General features: G+C 42.5%; 1 protein-coding gene across 6 annotated transcripts in view; it reads left to right on the top strand.

Annotated features, from left to right (window-relative positions):
• The first annotated feature begins 539 nt into the window (after nt 1-539).
• The window catches only part of LOC144498632 (ADP-ribosylation factor GTPase-activating protein 3-like), a 93,888-nt gene continuing 67,193 nt past the window's right edge, over nt 540-27,234 (top strand). For all 6 annotated transcript variants that reach the window (XR_013498735.1, XM_078220041.1, XM_078220045.1 and 3 more), the window contains exons 1-4: nt 540-655; nt 19,315-19,433; nt 21,566-21,638; nt 23,253-23,384. Coding sequence is in view for 5 of the 6 variants with exons in the window: in XM_078220041.1 (XP_078076167.1) it covers nt 587-655; nt 19,315-19,433; nt 21,566-21,638; nt 23,253-23,384 (393 nt within the window). In the remaining variant the exon portion in view is untranslated. The remainder of the gene's footprint in view (nt 656-19,314; nt 19,434-21,565; nt 21,639-23,252; nt 23,385-27,234) is intronic.

Genomic DNA, 27,234 nt, shown 5'->3' with positions numbered 1-27,234 from the left:
CAGTGTGTTTAATACTCAGTATATTTAGTACTCTATGGTGTAGTACTCTGAGTATTAAACTCACTGATCTACAGAGTACTACACCATAGAGTACTAAATATACTGAGTATTAAACACACTGATCCACAGAGTACTAACAGAGTACTAAACATACTGATCCACAGAATACTAAACGCACTGATCACTAAACACAGAGTATTAAACTCACTGATCTACAGAGTACTTACACCACTGAGTACTAAATATACTGAGTATTAAACACACTGATCCACAGAGTACTTAACACACTGAGCACTAAACACACTGATCCAGAGTATTAAACACAGAGTACTAACAACACTGATCCACAGAGTACTAAACACACAGTACTAAACACACTGATCCACAGAGTACTAAACACACTGATCACTAAACACATTGAGTATTAAACTCACTGATCTACAATGTGTTTAGTGATCAGTGCGTTTAGTATTCTGTGGATCAGTGTGTTTAGTACTCTGCGTCACTCAGCCTCTGCTCCTCCCACTGCTGCCTCTGCCCCGGAAGTGCTGGGGGCCGCTGCGCTGCCGCTGGTTCCCGTTGCAAGATGTCGGAGCCGGGCAAGCAGGAGATCAGCTCCATCTTCAAGCGGCTGCGCTCCGTCGCCAGCAACAAGGTGAGGCCGGACAGCGGGCAGCCGGAGCGGGGGAGGGAGCCGTGTGGCCGAGGCAGGCCGACCGGCCGGCTGGGGATCGCGGCTGTGGGCGGGCTGATGGCGGCTTCGGAGCCGGGGCTGGAGTGACACGTCGCACATTGGGGCTGGCCTGGGGCTTGCGGCCTGGGCAATGGGCAGTGGATGGAGCCGGGGCCGCTGTTAGACACTGGCTGTGGCTGAGAACCAGTCAGGGAGCAGTGCTTGCTGTCACACCCAGTCTGTGGCAGGCTAGAGGAAGGGTTTGTCTGGCTTATCCTCTCCTCTGCTCTGCCAGCTGTTGTGAATTATGATGGGCTGGTTGTAAAATTGAAGAGAAAACCTGCAGGAGTTATTGTGATAAACATTACTGATCATTCCTAAACTCCCTGTGTTTTTACTGTTGCAATGTCTGTGCGTAATGGTTGATTAATTAGACTGAAACTTGCCTTGTACATTTTATCTGTTAATAAATAAACATATGACACAGACATCATCCAGATGCATTAGTTTAGCCTGTACAGACACCCCCAACAAATGCCTACTGAACTGTTTCTACTGTGTTGGCATTTTACCCTTTAAAATACATTTTTCATGCTGCGTATACCAGCTGTTGTCTGATGGTATATGAATACTTTGCTGTATTTTTAAATTTCATGCTGCATTTAATTGTCTTAAAGTAATGTCTTTTTTTGCAATTAGAAACCCATGTAGATGTCTCAACACAGAATACAATGAAATCTGTCGATGAAAGTCTGTTTAAATTGTTGGCAATTTGTGTGTTGTAGTATCAATATTGACATTTCCAGTAGATACTGGGTCACCTGTTTCCCTTTTTTTTGGGTACAGCTAAATTGGAGTAAAAAAAATTGTGCGTTTCCCATTGCATAACCAAGAAGCCATGAAAACTGGAGAACCAAGTTTCCATTCTACTTAGGGCAACCCCTGCGGCCCCTACTTTGGGAATGCAAAAGAAAGGTCATGTTTCATCTCCCAGTTAACTGACTTCTGGTGGAAAATGTGGACGTTAGGCACAAATAAACGTATGCTTGGCTGAAGTGTGTTCCTCTAGTCAATATCTGCAAGCACACTTCATTGTCAATAAACTCTTAATGAACACCAGGAATGGCTTATTTGGACGAAATAGTAGACGACTGCCAGCACTTTGGAGTCATCTGCCCATGTCATGATGAGAAAAGAAATGGATTAGGGTGGATGGGGTGAAGTCTAGTTATGTCTGTGAACTTAAGATTGATGCAAAAATGCACTTATATCAGCTTGGATGTTTTGATGTATTTTGTTGAAGGTATTTCTAGACTGTTTGTTAGTACTGTGTGGTTAAGTTGCCCCTCAGCAACAATGAATTGCAAATTTCCCTAAATTAGAATTTAAGTCAAATGAGTCCTGAATTTTATTTTCCATCGGTTAATAATATGGAACAGAAACTTTTATAGCAGAGGGGAGGAGTCTCAGCTGAATGCATTAGGTCAGTTGCAAAAAAAGGCCTGTTTGGGCTGGGCATCCCTCATAATCGGTGGAACAAAAAGGGCTTGAAAGATGCGTTGTTGGACAAAAGTAATTCTGAGCTGCTTTCATGTTCTAAAATGTAACTGAAAATGTGATCTCTTTTTGAGGACAACCCCAGCCTCGAAATCAAGAGGCACTTGAAAAAACAGTTTTATTCCTCAGAATCTGGTGTTTGGGAAGTGGATTGGAGAAATTACAATTTGTTCATTCTGGGTTTTTAAGTAGCATTGTTTAAAAAATCAGCCTGTAACAGCTTAACCTTCAGAAAGATAATCTCTCATTACAATTCAATCAGGGTATTGCACGAATTAAGTAAATTGCCATTCTCTTATTTGATGCTGTGGACTAGGATTGGGGGAACAGTTCCAAGAAGCCATATTTTCTCTGTTTCTTTCCACAGATGCTGCAAGACCCGAGTTTTGCCAGCATTTTCTGATTTCAAATTTCCAACATCTGCAGGATTTTGCTTTTGTTTTGTGTATAAGGCTCTTGTAATTGCTGAGCAGAAGCTAAGTAGTTCCCTGAGAAAGGAAGATGGATTTGGAGGGAGAGTCACTGGGCTATAACCACAGGCTTGGAAAATTCTGGCTCAGCCTGGTGAGCACTTGGTTTTTGATTGCATGTGGCTTGGAGAGGACAAAAAAAGAGAAACTTTATTATCCCAATGAACAATTTTGAGTACAAATTGCAAAGATTTAGTTTCATCACTGACATCAGGGTATAGATTACAAAAGCAGAGAGGTCATGATGGAGTTTTATAGAACTTTGAGGCCACAGCTGGAGTACGATGTGAAGTTCTGGTCGCCACATTATACGAAGGACGTGAACGCACTGGAGGGGGTGCAGAGGAGATTTACCAGGATGCTGCCTGGGATGGAACACTTAAGTTATGAAGAGAGGTTGGATAGGCTTGGAGCAGAGAAGACTGAGGGGCGACCTGATTGAGGTGTACAAGATTATGAGGAGCAAGGACACGCTGGATAGGGAGTAGCTGTTCCCCTTAGTTGAAGGGTCAATTACGAGGGGACACAAGTTAAAAGTGAGGCGTGGGAGGTTTAGGGGGGATTTGAGGAAAAACTTTTTTTATTCAGAGGGTGGTGACAGTCTGGAAGGCACTGCCTGGGAGGGTGGTGGAGGCGGGATGCCTCACATCCTTTAAAAAGTACCTGGACGAGTGCTTGGCATGCCATAATGTTCAAGGCTATGGGCCAAGTGTTGGCGGGTGGGATTAGGTGGGGCAGGTCAGGGCTTTTCATGCTTTGATGCAGACTCGATGGGCCGAAGGGCCTCTCTTGCATTGTGGTATTCTGTGACTAATTCAGGGTTATTCTGCAGTATAGTCCTATAGAAAAATTAGCTTGAGGTCCATATAACAATTGCATGGGCATAATCTTCCACAAGCACAGTTTGTACTGTCATAGAAAAAGCACTTCTCTCCTTTGAAGGAGAGATGCTTGCTGACTAGGGCATTTTTGGCCATCTATTCCAAAGCACAGTTGAAACCTATTACTGTGAATTCTGTGCAAGGTACAGGATGATATTGCAGATATATATATTGCATATTTTTATGTGCATACGTTAGAATGCATAATGGTTTTGTGGATATGTGTATTGCATATTTTATGTACTCATGTTGGGATGTTTATGTAGTTTTGATTTTGATGCTATAAATGGCTGAAACAAATAAAGATGTCAGCGGAAGGAGACAGTTGGAATTTGACCACTTGAGTTTTGTGTCACTGGGAGATCAATGAATGCATTTCAGACTTTGACTGTTATTGTGCTGAAAATGATAAAGGTGAAGGAGTAACAAAGGTGGTGACGTTGGAAGTATGTGCCCTTTTTAAATTTGAGCCAAACCAGCAATAGGGTTGTTTGTGAGTTCATTAAGTATATTGAAAAATAATCAGAAGTTAATTTCCAGGGATTTTATATATAGTATATATTTATCGCATTGAATCTAAACTGTTTACATATTTTCATGTATTTTACAGTTTTGACATCCGAACTGGAAATCCCAATATGGTTTCTTCAACATTGGTCAAGCCTCACTTTCCTGTGCTTAAAATCCCTCAGAATATCAGATGCCAGATTGGATTAGATTTGATTTACTGAGGTCATGGTTAAAATTGTATACTAGTACTGTATCACAGAGAGTGAGAGCTCCAGATTTTGATGGCAGTCACATGTAAAGAAAGAATGATGCCTCCTGACCACTCAACACTGTGTTGGATTGTTCCATGCTCTCATACCACCTTGAGTTGTTTTCTCCCTTTCAAACAAAAGCCATTTGTAATACCTTGATTTCTAAATTAATAATAAGCAATTAACTCTGTTCTCCATGTCTAAAATTCAGTTTTCACCAGTGTATGCATTTAACTACATTCTGAATTAGAAAGGAGGAAGCTTGATGATTACATTGCACCCACACACACTCCTTTGGTTACAACAACACCAATATGTAGTGCTTTTAACGCAGTAAAATATTCCAAGCCACTTCACAGGAGTCCTTAAAACAAGTTATGATACCCAGCTACCTAGGACATATTGCTCCAGATAACCAAAAGCTTGGTCAGAGAGATAGACTTTAAAGAGTGTTTAGAGGGAAGTTTAAAATAGGTTGAGTGTTGGCGAGGTGTAGGGAGGGTATTTCAGAAGTTGAGGCCTCGGCAGCTGAAGGCACAGCCACCAATGGTGGTGTGATTAAAATTGGGGATTCCCAAGAGGTCAGAACTTAAGGAGTGTAGATATCTACGAGGTTTATGCAACTGAAGATGGGGAGCTGGGAGCCATGGAGGGATTTGAAACTAAGGATGAGAATTTCAAAATCAAGGCGTTGCTTGAAGCCAATGTAGGTAAGTGAACACAGAGGTGATAGGGGAATAAAACTTGATCCAAGTTAAGACAAGGCACCAGAGTTCTGGGCGACTTCAAGTTTACAGAGGGTAAAACGTGGTGGACCACCAGGAGAATGTTGGAATAGTCAAGTCTAGATGTATCTAAGGTTAGATTGAGGATTTCATCAGCAGATGAGCTGAGACGGGGGTGAAGTTAAGTGGTGTTATGGAGGTGGAAATAGGCAGTCTTAGTGATGGCACAAATATGGGGTCTGAAGCTCATCCCAGAGTGAGATGTGACACCAAGGCCAAGGACAGACTGTTGCAGGGAGAGGGATGGAAGCAGTGGCTAGGGAATGGAATTTGGAGCAGGGACCAAAAACAATGGCTTCAGTCTTCCCAATACTAAATTGAAGGTAAGCCAGAAAGCAACATGGCAAGAGAATAAGTGGAATAATTCTTCAGGACCAGAAAGAAGACAAATTCCTTTATTTGGCATACTTTAATTAACAGAAGCTAAACTTTAACTCCATAACTCAGTGTCATTAAGAAAGATGAAGTTCCTGATATTAGTTATGTGGCTAATATCTTCCTGGAGGTTGTATGGAGTGATCAGCATTATTGTACTAATGACAATTTTTCAGCTTTGTCTTTTAGTTAAATATATTGCACTGTGGGTGCAGAAATGAGCTAGGATTCTATATTTGTTTTGGAATAATTATAATGAACTTCTTTTCACCTCGCGGTCTATACACATGGCAGTCAACTATCTTTTACTGATAGTTGAGTTAGTTCAACTAACAAACCAGGTCATATTTAAAAGGCTTCCTGGCTAAATATGTTATATCATAGTCTTGTTTACATGTCTAAAAGTTAACTACATTCGTTATATACCCTCATTTTTGTGATCAATTTCTTTTAAAACTGGGCACTGATAGCGGAGTCAAAGGTGATCATGGTCTGAAATAACCACATGGAGATTAGACCACATGCTGTGCACAGGGTAAGGATCGGAGCAGGGTTGGGGGGACAATGTTACAACCTAGACTCAACGGGTCTGGCCATCATTTGTCAGTGTCCTGTATTACATGTGATATTACACAAGGTATCATGTGAATGTTATTTAGATACCAACAAGACAGTTGCTCGAAATAGAGACTGGCAACTGCTGCAAACCACACCAGTCTAATATGTCATGGTTACCATTAAAATAGAATGTTACAACACCAGAAGGAGACTGTTCAGCCCATTCTCTCATGCTAGCTCTCTGAAAGGGCGGTTCTCTTAGTCCAATTTCCCTGCCTTTTCCTGTGTATGTTAACAATTTTCTTTCCCAAATAGTTGTCCATTCTCTTCTGAAAAGCTATTCTGCTTTCACCAAGTTTTCTAGCAGGGCATTCCATATACTAGCAACCTTTACACAAAAAATAGGTTTCCTCCCTTCCTTCTGGCTTCTTTTGATGGTGATCTTAATCCTAATCAGTTCTTGATGTTTTGACCTATGAAAATTATTTTCTGCCATTTTCATTATCAAAGCCTAACTCATTTTAAACACCTCTATCCCATTTCCTCTTTATCTTCCTTGCTCTAATGAAAGGACTCAGTTTCCTTAGTCACTCCTTGTAACTATAGCCTTTCAGCCCTGGTATTATCTTAGTAAATTTCCTCTACATTCTCTCTCTCTCTGGCCTTGGTATCTTACTTAACTCCAGACACCCAGCAAAGCAACATGCATATATATATAGCACCTGTAACATAATAAACACTTCACAGAAATGTTATGTAGCAAATTTTGGCACCGAACCACATATATTAGGGCAGATGGACAAAAATGTGGTCAAAGAAGTTGGTTTCAAGGAGAGTCTTAAAGGGAGAATGAGAGTTTTAGGATGGAATTGCAGAGGTTGGGGCAGCCAAAGGCATGGTCACTAATGATGGAGCAATTAAAATTGGGAATGCTCAGGGCCAGAATTGGATGAGTCCGGTATCTCTGGGCTGTGGGGCTGGAGACTATGAGAGATAAGGAGGGATGAGGTTATGGTGGGATTTGCAAAAAAATACAAATTTTAAAATTGAGGCATTCCTTACAGTGGAAACCACTGTAGGTCAGTGAGCACAGAGGTGATGAATGAATGGAATTTGGCGCAAGTAAGGCGATAGACCCCAGAGCTTTGGATGACCTTAAGTTTACAGAGGCTAGAATGTGGGACACCAGCCAGGAGAGTATTGGAATACTAAAGTCTAGAGAAAACAAAGATATCCACGTGGGTTTCAGTGGCTGGAGTCGGCCAGTGAAAAGTGGGAACAGGCAGTCTTGGTGATAGCACAGAAATGTGCTCAGATCATCTCGTCCTAAGATGACACCAAGGTTGTGAGCAATATTTTAACTCTGATCTAACCACTTGGATTGATTTAGGATTACTCCTTTTGGATCCTTTGCCCCTATTTATAAAGCCCTAGGTTCCCAAATACTTTCTTTGAACAGCTTTTAAAAATTGTTTTATTTTTAAAGACTGAACGTGTAAGTCTGTTAGTTTCTGTACTTTTAAATGTTATCATGCAGTATAAATTTCATCTGATATCCATCTGCCCAATCTCCTGTCCACCTGAATGAATAATATTATAGAAAATAACTTCCAGTTCTGGTATAAATAATAAATTAGTGTGGAAAACAAGTTATTTTCCCCATTTTCTGCTCCTCTTGTAGCTCACCCAGTGTGGAGGTCTGGACACTGAGTGTTGATAAACTTTTAATTGTGTCTTGGAGAACATCATGAAAAGATAATTCATCTGGTTTTGCAGTGAACAAGCTTGAAACTTGAAAATTCATGTTGAATAGGTCGAGCATTTGTTTTTTTAAAAAAAAAGTATATACTTTGGGACACTTTGAGTCACATTGTACTATGTCAGCCAGCAATACTTTCAGCTTATCTTCATGATTATCAACATGGTTTCTGAAGATTTTAAAAGAATTCTGTTTTGAGAGGTGCCGACTTTGAGCAGGATATTCCACCTGTTTGTCACCTGTTTCACCGGATAGCATTGGTGCATTCCAATGGATTCCCCCATTGCTTTGACGATGAGTGTTCAGCAAAACAGCAGTCTTGATTTGCATAACCGATTGCAAATATTACATATGAAGTCAGTGTTGGCAGGGTGGATGAAAGCATTGGCTTTGCACTGGGCTCCCTTCTCCTAAAGGCACTTGACTCTGTCTCCTCAAATGTCAAAATTGCTTGAAATCATAGAAACCCTACAGTGCAGAAGGAGGCCATTCGGCCCATCGAGTCTGCACCGACCACAATCCCACCCAGGCCCTACCCCCACATATTTACCCGCTAATCCCTCTAACCTACACATCTCAGGATTCTAAGGGGCAATTTTTAACCTGGCCAATCAACCTAACCCGCACATCTTTGGACTGTGGGAAGAAACCGGAGCACCCGGAGGAAACTCACGCAGACACGAGGAGAATGTGCAAACTCCACACAGACAGTGACCCGAGCCGGGAATCGAACCCGGGACCCTGGCGCTGTGAAGCAGCAGTGCTAACCACTGTGCTACCGTGCCGCCCAAACTTGTCTCACATCTCACTGATTCGGCATAGAAACATAGAAACTCTACAGTTCAGAAAGAGGCCATTTGGCCCATTGAGTCTGCACCGACCACAATCCCACCCAGACCCTACCCCCATATCCATATTTACCCGCTAATCCCTCTAACCTACGCATCTCAGGACACTAAGGGGCAATTTTAGCATGGCCAATCAACCTAACCCGCACATCTTTGGACTGTGGGAGGAAACCAGAGCACCGGAGGAAACCCACGCAGACAGGGGGAGAATGTGCAAACTCCACACAGACATGTGCAAACTCCACACAAGCCTATGAAATGCCGCCCAAACTGTACAAACTTCTTGATGAGAGAAACTTCTCCATTTGGGTCTGTCCAGGATTGTTTTTTCTCATGTATTGGGATCTAGCTTGCAAGCTGTGAGGTTGGTTTTCACATAGTCTTGTAGCTAATTTTGGGATGTTTTGTGTTGTGGGTTCCTGTGCTCGACTGGCTGTAGAGTACGGCCTTTGGGATGCAGGAATCCTCCATGCAAGCCACAGGACAGACCTAGTGAAACTAAGCTCTGATTAACAAGCTCTTGATGCCAGGTTTGTAGCACTCTGCAAGAAGCTTGATGCTGGAGAATTTGTCCGACCTCCTGATCTTGCAAATAGATCTCAGACAGTGGAATTGGAATGCTTCTAGTTGCTTTATGTGATGCCAGTAAGTTTTCCAAATCTCGCACCTATGAAGAAGTGATGTAAGAACCACTGTTTTGTAGACTTTGTTCTGAGATAAACTCCACGCTGTTTCCAAACTCTGAGTAAGCCTGCAAAACACTGAGCTTGCTTTTTCTCGGCAATGGTTGATTTAATCACCCAGCATAGTGTTATTGGAAAGAATAGTCCCGAGATAGCAAAATTTCTGTGCTGAATGGAGGGGTATGTTACTGATGGTGGCTGTTGGGCCTTGAAGCGTGTGGCCAAGATCTCTTGTCGTCTTAAAACTTATTGTCAGGCTAAAGTGTTACGAGGATAGGACAAAGCAGTCAACAACCAGCTAAATGTCCTCTGGAGTGCAGTCATCCACAAACAAGAGAGTAGCTGTTCTGTAACATTTGTGAAAGTCTTGTTCCTTTGCAAATTGAAACGGTTGCCATCTGTCCTGATTTGACTGTGTACTCTTTGAGTGCATACTGGAGCATGACTAAGAAGTAAATGGCAAATGGAGCTGGAGCCAATGCATGGTCTTGCTTGATGTACCACTTTGCATCACACTGGCCATCATGACATTGTGAAACGAGCGAATGACATATCATCTTGTCAGGGCAGCCATATTTGTACAGAGCATTTCATAGGCTTTCTCCGTTTACTGTGCCAAACACCTTGGTCAGGTCAGTCAGCACCATCTAGAGGACCATCTTCTGCTTGTGGGACTTTATTGAATTTGACATGCTACAAAGATCATGTCCACTGTTCCCTGTACTGCATAAAAGCCACACTGTGATGCTACATATGCCTGGGTTCGATTCCCGGCTTGGGTCACTGTCTGTGTGGAGTTTGCACATTCTCCCCCTGTCTGCGTGGGTTTCCTCCGGTGCTCTGGTTTCCTCCCACAGTCCAAAGATGTGCGGGTTAGGTTGATTGGCCATGCTAAAATTGCCCCTTAGTGTCCTGAGATGCGTAGGTTAGAGGGATTAGCGGGTAAATATGGATATGGGGGTAGGGTCTGGGTGGGATTGTGGTCGGTGCAGACTCAATGGGCCAAATGGCCTCTTTCTGAACTGTAGAGTTTCTATGTTTCTATGCCGAATCAGTGAGATGTGAGACAATCGATTAACGATAACCCTTGCAAGAATTTTTTCTGCTGTTGAAAGTCATACTCTATAATGATTGTCACAGATGGACTTTCTCCCTTTCCATTCCATTTACACAAGTGAGTTATAGAAATATTCTTGTAGTCCTGGTACACAGAGCCCTGGTTCCAAATATGCAGAAGAGACTAATGAGTTTACTAACCACGTGTCCCTTTGTACTGCAATGCTTTGGGTGGGATGTCATCAATTCCTGAAGACTTGCAACTTGACTTCTTCTTGAGAAAGATCGAGAGCAAGCTCTTCAGAGTGTGGTGCTGTGGAAGTGACTGACTGGTATTGCATATTGGATTGTTGATTTTGGAGATTACTGAAGTGCTTTGCCCAATGAGAGAGAATCTTCTGTCAATTTGTTTGGAGCTAATTGTCATCTGATGAGAGAATATGTGTCATACTTTTGGGTTTTGGGGCCATAGACTGATAAACCCTTGTGTAGAGCCTTTAGGTAGTTTCTATCAGCAAATGTTTGAAGCTCATCAGTCTTGTTTTCCCACTGTTGATTCTTCATCTCTGTTTTGTCTGATGGTATCTGGCGTTCTTTGCTGGTAATTTCTTGTCAGCTATTTAAGATCCGTGGGTATCATGCACTTTGTCTAGAAGTCTTGATGCTCTTTTTTAGTAAAATCTAGGACTCTGAAGCCATGTTGCAAGTAACATCCTTTCGCATTTTCCAAGAATCTTCAATGGCAGCGTTGTCCTTTGGGATACCAGGAATTCTTATGGCTAGTTTGTGTTCCAGTTCTTGTCTCTTGGCCATATCTTGAATAACAGTTACATCAACAGTTACATAACTTCCTTTGGCTTGACTCTATGCCGAAGCACCTTCAATTTTATCCCGAAAGATTCAATACTCCTGACAATCCAATGGTCAGATCTAATTCCACACCTCTAAGGCAGTGGGTAGAATGCACATCCTTGAGATCTCTGTGTCACAAAATAATGTAGCCTACATGTGCCAGTATTTGGATCTGGGGTGCATTCATATTGTTTTCAGTTTGTCTACTTGCTGTGATGATTAGTCAAACTCTCTATTTTGATTAATTAAGGAGCAGGCTATTGAGTCTGCTCTGCCAATATTGTGGTGTTCTCATACTCCTTTCAATATGCTGCTCACTCAGGCATTGAAATCACCAAGAATAATGAGTTTGCTCTGGTGGGGGCACTTTTCCGATTATTTTGCTGAAGTCACCATGGAATAGTTGTTTAGTAGTACAGAACTTGAATATTGCTGAAAAAGAGACATGCTTTTTAAGCTTTTCATCTTGCACTTACCAATACAGATTGCAAGATTACCAACAGTAAAGGGACCGACAATATATACTGCATGAGAGGAGAATGCTGCTTAGTTGGCAAGTGTACTCTGATAGAGGTTTTACCAAAGAACAGTAAACAGCCAGCTTGATGCTGAAATCGGGCACATCAAAGCCACCTGCAGGATAATGGCTATCCTGATCAGATCATTGTCGCTGTATGTTGTGCAAACTCATGAATGGTTGAATTGTGAAAAGTGCCCAGCCTACCTTACCTTAACCTTCTCGGGTAATTTATCTCAAAAATTTGAGCAACAGGAGAAAATGCAGCAGCATTCTTCACTAATAGGATGCTGCTGTTAAGCCAAAAGGATGTTCTGCTTATCAACAAATGAGTAATGTGGTATAAGAATTTCAGTGCTGGTATGATGCCAGGTATGTAGGTCATATATTCCAAGAACTGGCGAATTGCATCAAATAGTACGTAGCTTCATATGTTCGCAACAGGCAAAGTGCTGTTGTTAGGGTTGTTAGGGAAAGAATCGGACTTCTCCGGGACAAAGGAGGGCGATTATGCTTAGAACCACAGGAAGTAGGTGAGATCCTAAATGAATACTTCGCATCAGTATTCACAAAGGAGAGGGACATGTTGACTGATAGTGTCTCAGAGAGATGTGTTGACCCGTTAGAAAAAATCTCAATTACAAGGGAAGAAGTGTTAGGTTTTTTAGGAAACATTAAGACAGACAAATCCCCAGGGCCAGATGGCATCTATCCTAGACTACTCAGGGAGGCAAGGGATTAAATTGCTGGGCCTCTAACAGAAATCTTTGTCGCTTCACTGGACACAGGTGAGGTCCCAGAGGATTGGAGGATAGCAAATGTGGTCCCGTTATTTAAGAAGGGTGGTTGGTGCAGACTCGATGGGCCGAATGGCCTCTTTCTGTACTGTAGGGTTTCTATGAAGGGTGGCAAGGATAACCCGGATAATTATAGGCCGGTGAGCTTGACGTCCGTGATAGGGAAATTGTTGGAGAAGATTCTTAGAGATAGGATATATGTGCATTTAGAACTGAATAATCTCATTAGCGATAGACAGCATGGTTTTGTACAAGGGAGGTCATGCCTCACAAATTTGGATGAGTTTTTTGAGGAGGTGACAAAAACGATTGACGAGGGAAGGGCCGTGGATGTCGTCTATATGGATTTTAGTAAAGCGTTTGACAAGGTCCCTCATGGCAGGCTGGTGCAAAAGGTTAAATCTTTTGGGATAAAAGGTGAGCTAGCTAGATGGGTGGAGAACTGGCTTAACCATAGAAGACAGAGGGTGGCAGTGGAGGGATCTTTTTCCGGTTGGAGGTCTGTGACTAGTGGTGTTCCGCAGGGCTCTGTACTGGGACCTCTGCTGTTTGTGATATATATAAATGATTTGGAGGAAGATGTAGCTGGTGTGATCAGTAAGTTTGCGGATGACACGAAGATTGCTGGAGTTGCAGATTGTGATGAACATTGTCAGAGAATACAGCAGGAGAGAGATAGGCTGGAACATTGGGCGGAGAAATGGCAGATGGAATTTAATCCAGATAAATGCGAAGTGATGCATTTCGGTAGATCTAATGTAAGGGGGAGCTACACAATTAATGGCAGAATCATCAGGAGTGTAGACACACAGAGGGACCTGGGTGTACAAGTCCACAGATCCTTAAAGGTGGCAGCACAGGTGGAGAGGGTGGTGAAGAAGGCATATGGCATGCTTGCCTTTATTGGACGGGGCATAGAATATAAAAGTTGGCATATGATGTTGCGGCTGTATAGAACATTGGTTAGGCCACATTTGGAATACTGCGTCCAGTTCAGGTGGCCACACTACCAGAAGGGCGTGGAGGCTTTGGAGAGTGTACAGAAAAGGTTTACCAGGATGTTGCCTGGTATGGAGGGTCTTGGCTATGAGGAGAGATTGGGTAAACTGGGGATGTTCTCCCTGGAAAGACTGAGGATGAGGGGCGACCTAATAGAGGTGTATAAAATTATGAAGGGTGAACAGTGGAAAGCTTTTTCCCAAGTCGGAGGTGACGAACACAAGGGGTCACAGGTTCAAGGTGAGGGGGGCAAGGTTCAACACAGATGTCAGGGGGACGTATTTTACACAGAGGGTGATGGGGGCCTGGAATGCACTCCCAAGCAAGGTGATTGAGGCGGACACGCTGGGATCGTTTAAGACTTATCTAGATAGCCACATAAACAGACTGGGAATAGAGGGATACAAACAAATGGTCTAGTTGGGCACATGAGCGGCGCAGGCTTGGAGGGCCGAAGGGCCTGTTCCTGTGCTGTTTTGTTCTTTGACCATACTCGAGCAGCCTGTGCTTGCAAAACTCAAAACATATTGTCCAACATTAGATGTAATTCCACAATTGGACAACAGTTGTTAATCAATCCTGGTTGTGCTAAGAATTACATTGAAAACTCAACCTAAAACTATCAGTTGGGCTCAAAGCATAGCTCACTTATTCATGCTAGAAACCATATATATTCACACACAGGGTTCTGTCCTTTGCAGGCAGAAGAAGCAGGCCCGTGCATTGCACCTTTTTCAACTAAACAAAAGCTTGAGGGCAGCCATTACCTGGTCAAGGCATTTCATGGGGAATGGACCCAAGTCTATCTTCTTGGTGTGAATTTGAACAAAAGCTTGTCAGTTAACTCTTCCCTGCTGCATTCTCTGTGGTACACCTCTACCAATCAGAGTCAATTTGCCAACCAATCAGTACTCTCTTCTCAAGCAGTATAAATTGTAGTTTCTTTTACTGTTGGTAATCTTGCAAATCTGTCCTAATGAGTGAAAGATGAAAAGCTTAGACAGTATGTCTCTTTTACACCATGGAATGCTTCTTTGATCTCATCTGTATGTTGGAGCAAAGGCGCTAATGAGTGTTTAAGTCTGGTCAGTAACCAGCATGCAACAAAGCGTCGTGAGTCACTTCCCCTCGGAAGTGAGTCAAGCTTGTGTGCCTGTTTAGATCAAATGGCAAAACCCATGTCTAATGGGCGGTGCAATGGTTAGCACTGCTGCCTCACAGCTCCAGGGACCCGAGTTCGATTCCGGACTTGGGTGACTGTCAGTGTGGAGTTTGAATGTTGTTTCTGTGTCTGCGTGCATGCCCTCCGGGTGCTCTGGTTTCCTCATTGTCCAAAGGTGTTAGGTAGATTAGCCATGGTAAATGCACGAGGTTACGGGGATAGCGTTGGGGGTAGTCCTGGGTAAGATGCTCTTTAGAGAGTTGGTGCAGACTTGATGGGCTGAGTGGCCTCCTTCTGCACTGTAGGGATTCTATGTTGACCTTTGGGGCTGGTCCTTGGACTTGCCAGCCCAGTAGCCTGCACCAACCTCTTCAAGTTGAGACTCCTCAATTTGCTTTGCTTAGGGTAGCTATGTCGATGCTGTACCCATCCAGCATTCTGGCTGTGAGCGCTGTACTGTGCTCCGGTCTCGTACTGTGATCTGGAAGTGTTCTGATATTCCATGAATCAAGCTTCAATAACTCATAGTCTTATTCATGGCATTTTGACTGCTGTGAATGATGATGATCAGCTGGGAGTAGTAACCTGGCAGGTGCAGAAGAGAGGAGACTGTTTAGAGATCCTTTTCTTCCCCATCCCCAGCGCTGTACCTGGAAAGGTCTGCTCTGGCACTTCAGGAAGATGTGAACACCGCATCTGCCCTGATCTATGGAGAGTTACTGTCACCCTGAGGTTGCCTGTATGCATCCCCTCTCTCTCCCTGTTGTTGTTTTCCCTTTGCCACAGGGCTTGGTTTGCCTGATGTTTTGGTTGATTAGTTGCAGAGCAGCCAGCATGTTGAGTATAGCTGAGTGGGTGAAGTTTATGCAGAGCCTCTCCCACTTCCTCGCCCAAAGCAGTTGATAATACATTTGATGCAATGCATGGAACAATTCGAACAGCTGAAAGGATGCAGGTCTGATTTTGGAGTTGTCTTCTCCTAGATGAGCCCTTGACATGGCTGTCCAAGCCGTTAGCACTATTTGTGATCTTCCACAATGTCAGTTAATCTGTATTTTACTAGTTAACCCATAGCTGGAGGTTTTTTACCTGCTCCGAGGTAGACTGTCAGTTAAGGCTGATGAGCCTTACCAACCCGGAGCTGTCTGGTTTAGTGGCCAAACACACTCCTCCACACCTCTGACCATAGTTCTATGAAGGGACTGGCATGTGAAGCTAGGCAGTAGGACTTGGTGTAGGGGAGGCTATTTGAGACACTGACGATATGGGGTTTTATGTACATGAAGAGCATCTCTTCACCATCCTGGTCCTTCCTAACCCTTTAACCCCTTTGATGCATTCATGAAGGGAATAGACAGATACAGCAGAGAGGTAATTAATAGTGGGGTTTGTAATTGTTGCTGCAGAGATGGCCATATACAAACAGAACAGGCTGATTTGTATCACATTAGCTGAGCAGCAAGCATGGTTTGGATACTTCCTAAACTTTGCTACAGATTCTCAGTTACCCATTAGATTCTGCCTAAAGCACTACCATGAGAGAAAATGCTACAGTAGTGCAATAGCAGTTACTGTTTCCTGGGATATGAAATTTTGGCTATGTTTTAAACCTAATTTTGTTAATGAGTAAAATGTTAATATAATTAAGTTCGCCAAAGAAAATTCATAGTTCGTTGTGTGTCTTGAAGTCTCTCTATTTGGGGAGGATGTAAAAATGTATCCCAGGAGATAATTATGAAAGAATATCTTGAGCCTGCGCTGAAATCATAGAAGAAATCTATGATTTCAGCACAGGCTCAAGATATTCTTTCATAATTATCTCCTGGGATACATTTTTGCATCCTCCCCGAATACCTGCCTCAAGTCAAAACAGTTGTTTTCCATGCTGACTCACTGGGTCTCATCATTTGAACAAGAGTCAGGATTCATGCGTGAACCTGGCCAATTTTAGCTGCTCTATTTGATGCGTCATCTGTTACATCACTGCATCCTTTTCTCCTTACATCTGTTTAATAAACTCATTTCCTCTCCTAATTCTGTTGCCTCATGCGTCTAATGCTCGAGATACTTTTACCTGTCTTTACTTGTTCCCTTCGCGTATGAGTCAATGCTATCTGCTGAAACCATTCTGGATTTGGTAATCCGTTTCACTCGTGTAAAGGAGTTTCTTCCAAAATTCCACATCTGACCTGTTGGGGTGGTGGTTTTATTCTGATGCTGCTTTGTCTGGACTCGCCCACAAGGGGAAATAGACCTCCAAGTTCTCCACATTTACCCTAATGAACCCCTTCATAATTTTAAATACCTCGCATCGACTCTCCAGAGATAATAGCCCCAGCCTGCTTGATAGTTCCTGATAGTTGCCTCCTCTTAATTCTCAAACACTCTTGAAATCTTGTTTTAATATCCTTTTGTAGAATGGAGACCAAAACTGCGCACACAACTCTAAATATCATCTAATCAAAGTTCTGTATGCATTCAATATTGCTGCTGCCTCCCTGCTTTTGTATTCTCTTCCTGTAGAAATAAACTCCAGTATTTTAACAGCCTTATCATTGTGTTGCTGTTCAGTCCTAGCTAGTGTTACTGGATTAACATATGGCTAATTTTTCTGCTCTACAATTTTCAAAAGCTGCTGCCTATGCTCAGACGGTATCAGGAAGTGTCTGTCACTGCTGATACAGTAACTCGTATTTGCGTAGTGCCTTGGAGAATTTTAAAATTCTGAGCCTCATATGGAGATGGTAGGACAGATGACTAAAAGCTTGCTCAAGGAGGTAGATTTTGGGGACTTTCTTGGAGAGAGAAAGCGAGGTAGAGAATAGCAGAGGTGTAGCGAGGGAACTTGGGGCCTTGGAATCTGAAGGTACATTACCAATGGTAGAGTGATTAAAATTGGGGATGTTCAAGCAGCCAGAATTAGATGAGTGTAGATATCTCAACAAGGCTGTGGGGCTGGAGGAGATGGCAAAGATAGGGAGTGGTGAGGCCATGAAGGGACTTGAAAACCAGGAAATGAATTTCAAAATCAAGACATTGCTCTGTTGGGAGCTAATGTAAATCAATGAGCACAAGGGTGAATACATGGTGTGAGTTAAGGCACACACAGCAGAGCTTTGGATAGTCAAGTTTGGGGGAGTGGGGGTGGAATGTGAGAGACAGGCCAGGAATGCATTGAAATAGTGTAGAGGAAGCAAAGGCATGAATGAGGGTTTCAGCAACAGACAAGTTGAGATGCAGGTGGTGTTATGAAGGTGGCAGTAGCTGGTCTGAGTAATGACATGTGGTTGGAAGCTCAATGTCCAGTATGACACCAAGGCTGGGAACAGACAGTTTAGTCTCACTGTTGCCAGGCAAAGGGACAGAGTCAGTGGCTAGGGAACAAAGTTTGGAGACAGCAAAACAAATATCAATACTTAATTGAATGACTTCTTTTCCTCTGAATCGTGATAAGTGCTGTATTAGGCAAGTCTTCTCTCCCTTCCTTCCCTCCTGTACTCCCTCCCATCCTCGTAAAATTACATGTTCTGTGGAGTTCCCGAGAGCTGAGCTTAATTCTGTTCTCTTGCTGCTTTTCTTCTTTTTCTTGCATGTAAAACTTGTTTTGGTATTCTGGTGGCTTAATCTATTGACATGCAAATATATAGTGTTGCACAATGGTAAAATTCATTCGATTTGTTATTGTCACATGTATTAGTGTACAATGAAAAGTATTGTTTCTTGCGCGCTATACAGACAAAGCATACCATTCATAGAGAAAGAAAGGAGAGAGTCCGGAATGTAGTGTTACAGTCACAGCTAGAGTTTAGAGAAAGATCAACTTAATGCACGGTAGATCCATTCAAAGTCTGATGGCAGCCGGGAAGAGAAGGTGTTCTTGGTTGTTGTTGATTTTCTCAAAAAGCAGGAAGGAATACAAACCAATCTGCTATGTTCTTATGAACTTCCTCGAAGATGATTACAAAGTGGCACTGGCCTTGGAGAAAATGTAGTCTCTGCCTGTGTCAGCACAATGAAGGAAAGTTAAATAGAAACCACGTTTTAGAAAGCTGGAGTTGAAGATCGAGTCCTTTATGAACTTTATGGATGCCAGCATGTGACTTTTTCTCTTTTTGAAGTTCAGCATGTTGAACTCTGCTTGCGTTCTGCATCTCGGCACCAATACGTCATCACAGTAATTTAAATTTGCATTCAGTGAGAAATTTGCTCATTTCACACCTAATGTTTTCTGTATACAGAAATGGCCGGTGAATTGACAAAATGTTACTTGTCTCCATTAGGCGACAATCAAACTCTGTGGAGGTAATAGATTGAAATATAACTTCAAAAATGATGATTCACTTTCTAACAAATGAAAACCTTTTCTTCTGACCTATATGCGCGCACATTGTGTTACTTGTCTGGGAGGAAGTTGATAACTTTCAAGACTTCTGCCAGGATTGCAGTTGAGCTGGTTCCCGGTTCCTGTTTATGAGAACCTTGGTCTGTGTTTTTATTGAAATGTTCACCAGGGTGGATTAAAATACATACTAATCTGGTGAGCAGTGACTATTGTTGACTGTTTTAAATTTAATTTTACAGGCTTGCTTTGACTGCTCAGCCAAGAACCCTAGCTGGGCCAGTATAACCTATGGCGTCTTTCTCTGTATCGACTGTTCAGGGACACATCGATCGCTTGGCGTTCACTTGAGTTTTATCAGGTACTGTACCTTTCAAGAATAGTGCAGCGAAGGTTGTATGAAATGAATGAATTTAACCTTTTTATGAATCTTCAAATTGATTTTCTGTATTCACATGAATATTTTAATTACTTAACCAGATGTTTTAAACAGTCTGTTTTAGGATATAAGCTTTGACAAAGGGTCATCTGGACTCGAAGCGTCAGCTCTTTTCTCTCCTACAGATGCTGCCAGACCTGCTGAGATTTTCCAGCATTTTCTCTTCTGTTTTAGGATATGTTCAGTTAGCACTGAGTTGGTGAGTCCAGCTATGCAAAATGGAAATGTTATGCAGTCATAGGTGGTGCATGATTTGATTTATGGGATAGAGGTACATTGGGTAGACTGATGAGAGTTTTTATTCCAATGGTTCTCACATTGGTGTCCATGGACTCCTGTAGATCTGCAGAGACCTTTCAGGGGATCTGAAATGCAGAGCTGGTCCGCGAGTGGACAGCATGGTCAAGTGTAAGCAAGCGACTGGTAACCAGTTGTGTGCTGTGCCTTTGCCCTGCCTTTTGCCAAGGGTAAAGCAGAATCTGCAGTGAGAAGCAGGAACACCCATCTTAGTAATAGTACCTGTTTTCTTAAAATAATTGTTAAAACAACACTTTTTCACATTGTGAGTAATATATAACTATTATAATTCAGATAGGTTCAGTGATTAGTATTCCACATGAAAAGTGGTGCTTCAACCCAAAATGTTTGCAAACCTGTGCTTTACTCGGTGTATGATGGGGATCACTGGAGAGTCTCAGTCCCTGGGTGGTAACAGAGTGAATTAGAGTCTAGATGAATTTGAGGAGGTGGAAGAAAGTGTCCTTGAGTCAGATCAGATGGTGGAGGAAGCAGAGTTTGTGGGCTAGTAACGTTCCTGGACCTCTAGATTTAATCTGTATTTAAATTTGTATTTTTTAAAGAAGCTGGTTAAACCATTAAGATCATAAAACTTGTGTATTTTAAAATATGCATCAATTTTCTATTTTCTTTAAAATGGAGAAACATTGAAATGGAATGAGAACAAAGGTTAAGAAGAGAATCACATGAAGTGTTGGTGCAATGATCTGTAATCTGCTTAAAAGAAAAGCAGGAGATGGTTTGGTGGCTGAGGTGATCTTTACATTATGTTATCACTGAATCATAGAATACCTACAGTGCACGAGGTAGCCTTTTTTTTTACTTTTTACTCCATCGTTAGTTACAAAGCCAATGTTCAGAATGGACCAGGCAGACCCAAATCCATTCCTGGCTTGCTCCAAAAACAAAATTCAAAATCCAGTTGAATTCAATTCAAGGTCCCCATAAAAGGGACAAATAAGAGCTAAGCTGACAAGATGAGGCATTGCACCCATTTTATCCTCCCCCCACCCTCACCTATTCCCGTAACCCTACGCATTTACCTTGCTAACCCCCCCCTAACCTATATATCTTGGGCAATTTATCATGGCCAATCCACCTAATCTACACCACATCTTTGGACTGTGGGAAGAAACTGGAGCACCCACAGACTGGAAGAAACCCACAGACACTGGGCGAACATGCATACTCCACACAGACAGTCACCCTAGTCCGAGATTGAACTCGGGTTCCTGGCACTGTGAGGCAGCAGTGCTAACCAGTGCCCCCATGATGGTGTCGAAGAAATTAAAGAAACTGTGAATGTGTAGATAGTTGAGGTAAATCAGATCCAGAATTGAAATAGAAGTGCTGTTCTAGTGAGGAAAATGCAGCTGTACAAACTCCTCCTCCATTAGTATGTATTTGAATTCCCCTCAGCAAGGTTAGTGTACCTGAAGGATTAATTTACCTGTCCATAGGTGCTGCATGTCTCCAGCATTTTCTGTTTTGTTTGATTTCTCTCATTTGTAATTTTTAAATTTTCATATGGATGTTGAATTCTACATAATTTTTGAGATATTTGTCTTGAAGTCTTCACGAGATGTAATCGTCGATTTCAGAACTGAATGTTCACAATCCGTAGTCTAAATATTAACAACGCATTGACAATGTTTAGTGATTATAACAACCCATAATGGGAAAGCCTCTTCTTAGCAATATATTGGCTACTTTCCTTAATGTACATTTTGTTTCCTCGGGATTATTTGATTTTCCAGATCAACAGAATTGGATTCTAATTGGTCCTGGTTTCAGCTGAGATGTATGCAAATTGGTGGAAATGCGAATGCTGTAAGTAAAAATTTATAAATTCCTGTCAGCGCTTTCAAAAGCTTGTGTTATAATTGGTTAACTGACAGTTGGTGACTGTTTTGTGGATGTTTCTATCCTGTGCTTTAGGAGGTTACAATAAGTTAGCGGAAACACCAATACACTTGACTATTTGTTTCTGCTGTAAAGAAGCTGTAACAGTGGAATATTTAACAGCCTTAAGTGAAATAAGGTATCTGAGGTATCTTGGCTACAACATTACATATCACTAAAATTCAATCAGTCCTTAAATCATGTTGGAAACAGTAAATCCAGATGGAGAAGATGGCAAAGATCTTAAATTCCATTTCTTTAGTCACACTGTGACTGTAGTAAACTATGAAAAAACAAATGTGTGTTATTCCATTTGAAGATTTTCTGAAGAATAATTATGATATGGAATGTAAAAAAAAAATCACAATCTCCTTGCTTACATTGTTGTCATTATAATTATTTAACTTATTGATACCAAAATGTTGTAGGGAGGGGTAAAACGATACTTGAGACAATATGCTTTACTACTGTATGGTTCTTGTGTGATATTGCTAATTGAAATGGACCTCTGCTATTGACAGATCTCTATCTAACCAGCACTTGACCCAGGTGGTTTATAGCTAGAAGTAATCTCTCTAGGTACAATCTAAGAAATAACAAAATCTTGGTCGTTCTGTGGGGTGTTACATATGCAGATTTCACCCATCCTTCATTATACTCCCCTGAAATGCAAATGATAGCACTGTATATTCTGCAATTGTGACTGTAACATGAAGAACTAAATGGCAAAATCAATGCTATGTAGTTAAAATACAGTGTTGTACTTTATCAGTAATTAACTTTTGTAATGGAATCGTTTTTCCTCATCTGTGAACATTCTAATCACATCGGTCATAGAATCCTACAGTGCAGAAGGAGGTCCATCGAGTCTGCACCGACCACAGTCCCACCCAGGCCCTATCCCCATAACCCCATGCATTTACCCTAGCTAGTCCCCCTGACACTATGACTACCCTAGCTAGTCCCCCTGACACATTTACCATGGTAAGAAGTCTAACAACACCAGGTTAAAGTCCAACAGGTTTATTTGGTAGCAAACGCCACTAGCTTTCAGAGCATGCTGCTCCTTCGTCAGGTCCAAGTTGTTAGACTTCTTGCTGTGTTCACCCCAGTCCAACGCTGGCATCTCCACATCACATTTACCATGGCCAATCCACCTAACCCGCACATCTTTGGACTTGGGAGGAAACCAGAGCAGTTGGAGGAAACCCACGCAGACACGGGGAGAATGTGAAAACTCCACACAGACAATGACCCAAGTCGGGAACCGAACCCGGGTCCCTGGCGCTGTGAGACAGCAGTGCTAACCACTGTGCCACCGTAACACCCCACTGATAAGCCCACTGGTCCTCACTAAATACAGTAAGACTCTAGTTAGTTTGATACCATTTACTAGCTTGACACATAGCTTTTTCTTGCTGGTCAATAGCAGTAATATACTCACCCAGTGCACTGGACAATAAAACCCATGTTGTTTTTTGCTGCATCTTTAGGTATAGTTCAAGAGCTGACAAAGATAATTTCTGTTTTGATTTTCAATAGAATGCTTTCTTCCGTCAACATGGTTGCAACACCAGTGACACTAATGCAAAATACAACAGCCGTGCTGCCCAGCTTTACAGAGAGAAGCTCAGGTCACTGGCTGTTGCTGCAACTCGAAAACATGGGACTGAGGTAAGCATAATCTATTGCAAAAATGACTGACTGGAATCTAATGCACAAGGTTCTTGAATTTGGCAACATTTAGTGATACTCGGATTAGGGTGACCAGATTTTCAAAAGTCAATGGGACACATTGAAAAAAAGCCTTGGGAAGGTGGGGTTCCGTGCTGATTGGTGTTGGTGATGAGTAGCAGGATCTGACATAGGGGCAGTTGAATGTAGTAGGTCATGTAACGACATCTCTCAGAATATGTCCAACCGGAGCTGCAGCCCTGTTCCATAGACCTTGAGTGACCTAGAACCGCGCAATCAATTTAATTTTAACCCAGTATCTCTTACCCTGCAACACACACAAGCCTTCAAGAAACCATTTCAATGCTGCTTCAGTGTGCTGTAATTTTACGTATTGCATGCTAAGCTCCTTCTTTATAAGCAACAATATGCAGTTAAATTATAGTAATTATGGACTAGTAACTCAGAACAGCAGAGTCAGCAATGCAACCCATTAGTTAAAATTGAACATGTGAGCAAATTCTGTTAGCATGTGACAGAAGGATTGCATTTATGAGCAATTATCAATTATTTCCACAAATATATGCATTTGTACCTCGTCCAGCAAGTCCTCACTTAAAGTTGTGGCTGCATTTGTGAAAGCCGCGCCTTTAAGTTAAATGACTTTAAGCGAATCATAGATTCCCAGAGGAACCTGTGTTAAAGCCAGAGATTGGTTCCCACAGATATTTCTCACCCAGAAAAAAAATGTAGGAAGTAAAATACTGTACCATATAAATGCAGCACTCTGCGTTTCCAGCTGAAGTAACTTGCATATGAAAATGCACCACGAAATATAAACGGAATATAAGATACAATTTCTTTAAATAAAATTACAATACTCACCTCAGCACTTTTGGATAGGCTGGGCTCTGACTCGAAGTTGTTTGATTCAGGTAGCAGTTAAAGCCCTGACTACCTGCACCGGTCAATATCTACCACTAGATGGAGTCCAGGGCTTTTCTTCTGAGCTCGTACTGGAGTGAAGCCAGTGGCAGGAGCCAGAGGTTGGAGCTGTTGGAGAACAGATCCTGAAGACTATGGTCAGAACAGGGCAGGGGTGGGGGGGCTGGAAGAGGGGCTAAGGATTAGTGTGGAAGCACTGTGGGAAATGTGATGTGAACTGACAAGCCACTGAAGAGGAGGTCTGAGACAAACGACGTTAAAGTGAAACTGGCATTGTTAAAGGGATATGCTGACGCTAACTTATTAAATATCTTAAAGTGAACGTGTTGCTCTGCCACTGTAGAGGCCGGATGGACTAGTGGGGCAGGATCTTCCGAAGTGCAAATTGATTGACAGCTCCTCATAACCACACACTGGTGCATTGATGTGGGTGACTTCTGGAGCAAGAGCCAGTGGGCTTTTTAAGGGAGGGCAGAGGGGCTACTGAGCACCAGCAGCAGCAGGTTCGGTTAAGTGGTGCCTGTTCTGATATTGAGTAAAATGGGCAAGTGGCCAGGCACCACGAGGAAGTGAGGAAGTTTAAAAGACTTCGTCAGCAATGGAGCCATTGGTGTAGCGAAGGTATTGAGAGACCCCCACCCCGTGACTGGCCTCCTGCTGCTCCTGACTGCACAACAATAGTGACAGGCATTGCTAAACTGCTGAAGAATCCAGAGTGGAGCTGGCCCAGATTCACAGGGTGCAGCACAACACGAGGAATTGAAAGGAAGAGCCCTCAGTGGAGTTAAAAAACCTGGATATTTGAGGATGTTGGAGGGAAAAATCCCTTGTACCAGTGCATTCAAGGAGGTTGAGTCACAAGGCAAGGTTCAAAGCGTTTTTCTTTATTGTACAATTACTGGGATCCCAGGGAGAACCGCGTAGCCAGCTCAGAAACAGTGGCTTGGCCACGTTGATCTCAACAGTTACACATTCGCTCTGGATATTTATAGGAATCCAAATTCGAGCAGGAACATTTGCTCATACATTTTTACAATACCTAAAAAGTGGCCTATCTGGTCAGGAAGTTCCCTGGTAGACTTTGTCAATTTGCATCTGTATGGTGTGTGTCCGTGTTAATGGGACTGCCTGTTCTTGCCCCGGTGTTTTAATGTGTTTCCCATTATCCTCTCGATGTGTCCCCTTATCTAAATCGACCTCTGATGTTTTGTGTCTGTATTCTATGCTTGCGAGATTAGGTGTTAATGTCATTTTGTCCTGCTGTGTGTAGGGGGATTTAATCTAATCTTTTATTCTTTTTATCCTGGTTTATCAAGTTTATTTGCCTGCCTTGGCCATTTTATTCCCATAATATTTTATTTACAGTACAGTTGTGCCATATATCCCACTCCCAGGTCTTGACTCGCAGATATCCCGATCTTCTGGCCAAGGGCCGTTTTAAAATGCAGCTTCGTGCTGTTGCTGGGCAGAATAAGGATCTTCTGTTGGCTTTGAAATTAAAGGTCTCTCAGCTGGGCAGAGGGGGATTTAAACAAATGTCCATTCGGGTGTTCCCCTCTGCATTGTGGGCACGTTATGAATGGTGCCAATCAGTCCAATAAATGAATATGTTTAATGAGGTGAATATTGATGAAATAATAAAAATATGGCTTTGGAAAATGGCCTACTTCAAGGAGAACTGCTTGGGTACTGGGATACTTAGTGAAAAACTGCGACTGTCTCGGCCAAACTGGGAGCTCTGGCGACCCTAACTAATACATTTGTTTTGAGCAGATGTCTTGGTACCATCATTTCTTTATCCCCTTTAACAAACTCGGCACTTTTTTTTTCTTGCAGCGTTATTACTGCAGTGAAGGAGGCCATTTGGCCCATCGAGTTCTTGTCTGTTCTCTGTACATCAATCCAGTCCCATTCCCCCATTCTATCCCCATAGACCTGCCAGTTTATTTCCTACAAGGGCCCATCCAATTTCCTTTGAAATCCTTGATCATCTCTGTTTGCACCCTCATAGGCAGTGAGATCCAACTGTCGCATTTGTCCACACATTCTCCCCCGCACCACTTCTCTTGCCATAAACCTTAAATCAGTGTGTCCCCCACCCCAGTCCTTGTACCACCAGTTTATAGGAGCAGTTTTGCTTGCAATGTTTCATCTAAACTTGTCATCACTTGGTACATTTCCATCAAATCTCCACTCAAACTCCTCTACTACAAGGCGAACAACCCCAGCTTCTCCAACCTAACCTTGTAGGTATCTGTGGAATCATTGTGGTAAGTCTTCTCTGCACCTGCAAAGACCCTCACATCTGGCTGTGGCCTAACCCAAACTTTATACAGGTTCAGCATAACTTTTATGCTCATTATTTCTCATTGTAAAGCCCAAAATTCAATTTGCTTTGCTGACCACACTCTCAACATGTCCTGCCAACTTTAATGTCCCATTTACATGAATTCTCAGGACCCTCCAGGCTTGGACTGGCAAGTGGCAAGTGACATTTTCACCACACAAGTGCCAGGCAATGACCATTTCCAACAAGAGAGGTTCTAACCATTGCCCCATGACAATCAGTGGCATAACCATTGTTGAATCCCCTGCTATCAACATCCTGGGGGTTACCATTGACCAGGAGCTAAACTGAATTAGCCAGATGCAGCTACCAGAGTAGGTCAAAGACTAGGAATCCTACAGTGAGTAACACACCTGACTCCCCAAAACCTATCCGCCATCTACAAAGTGCAAGTCAGAAGTGGTTAGGCAGCACCTTCCAAATGCACGAACACTACCACCTAGAAGGACGAGAGCAGCTTGGGAATACCACCACCTGGAGATTTCCCTTCAAGTCATTCACCATCCTGACTTGGAAATGTATTGCCTTCACTGTCTCTGGGTCAAAATCCTGGAACTC

Source organism: Mustelus asterias, chromosome 9 (genome assembly GCF_964213995.1).
Source record: "Mustelus asterias chromosome 9, sMusAst1.hap1.1, whole genome shotgun sequence".
Taxonomy (NCBI): Eukaryota; Metazoa; Chordata; class Chondrichthyes; order Carcharhiniformes; family Triakidae; genus Mustelus; species Mustelus asterias.
This window is presented reverse-complemented; position numbering and strand designations above follow the sequence as displayed.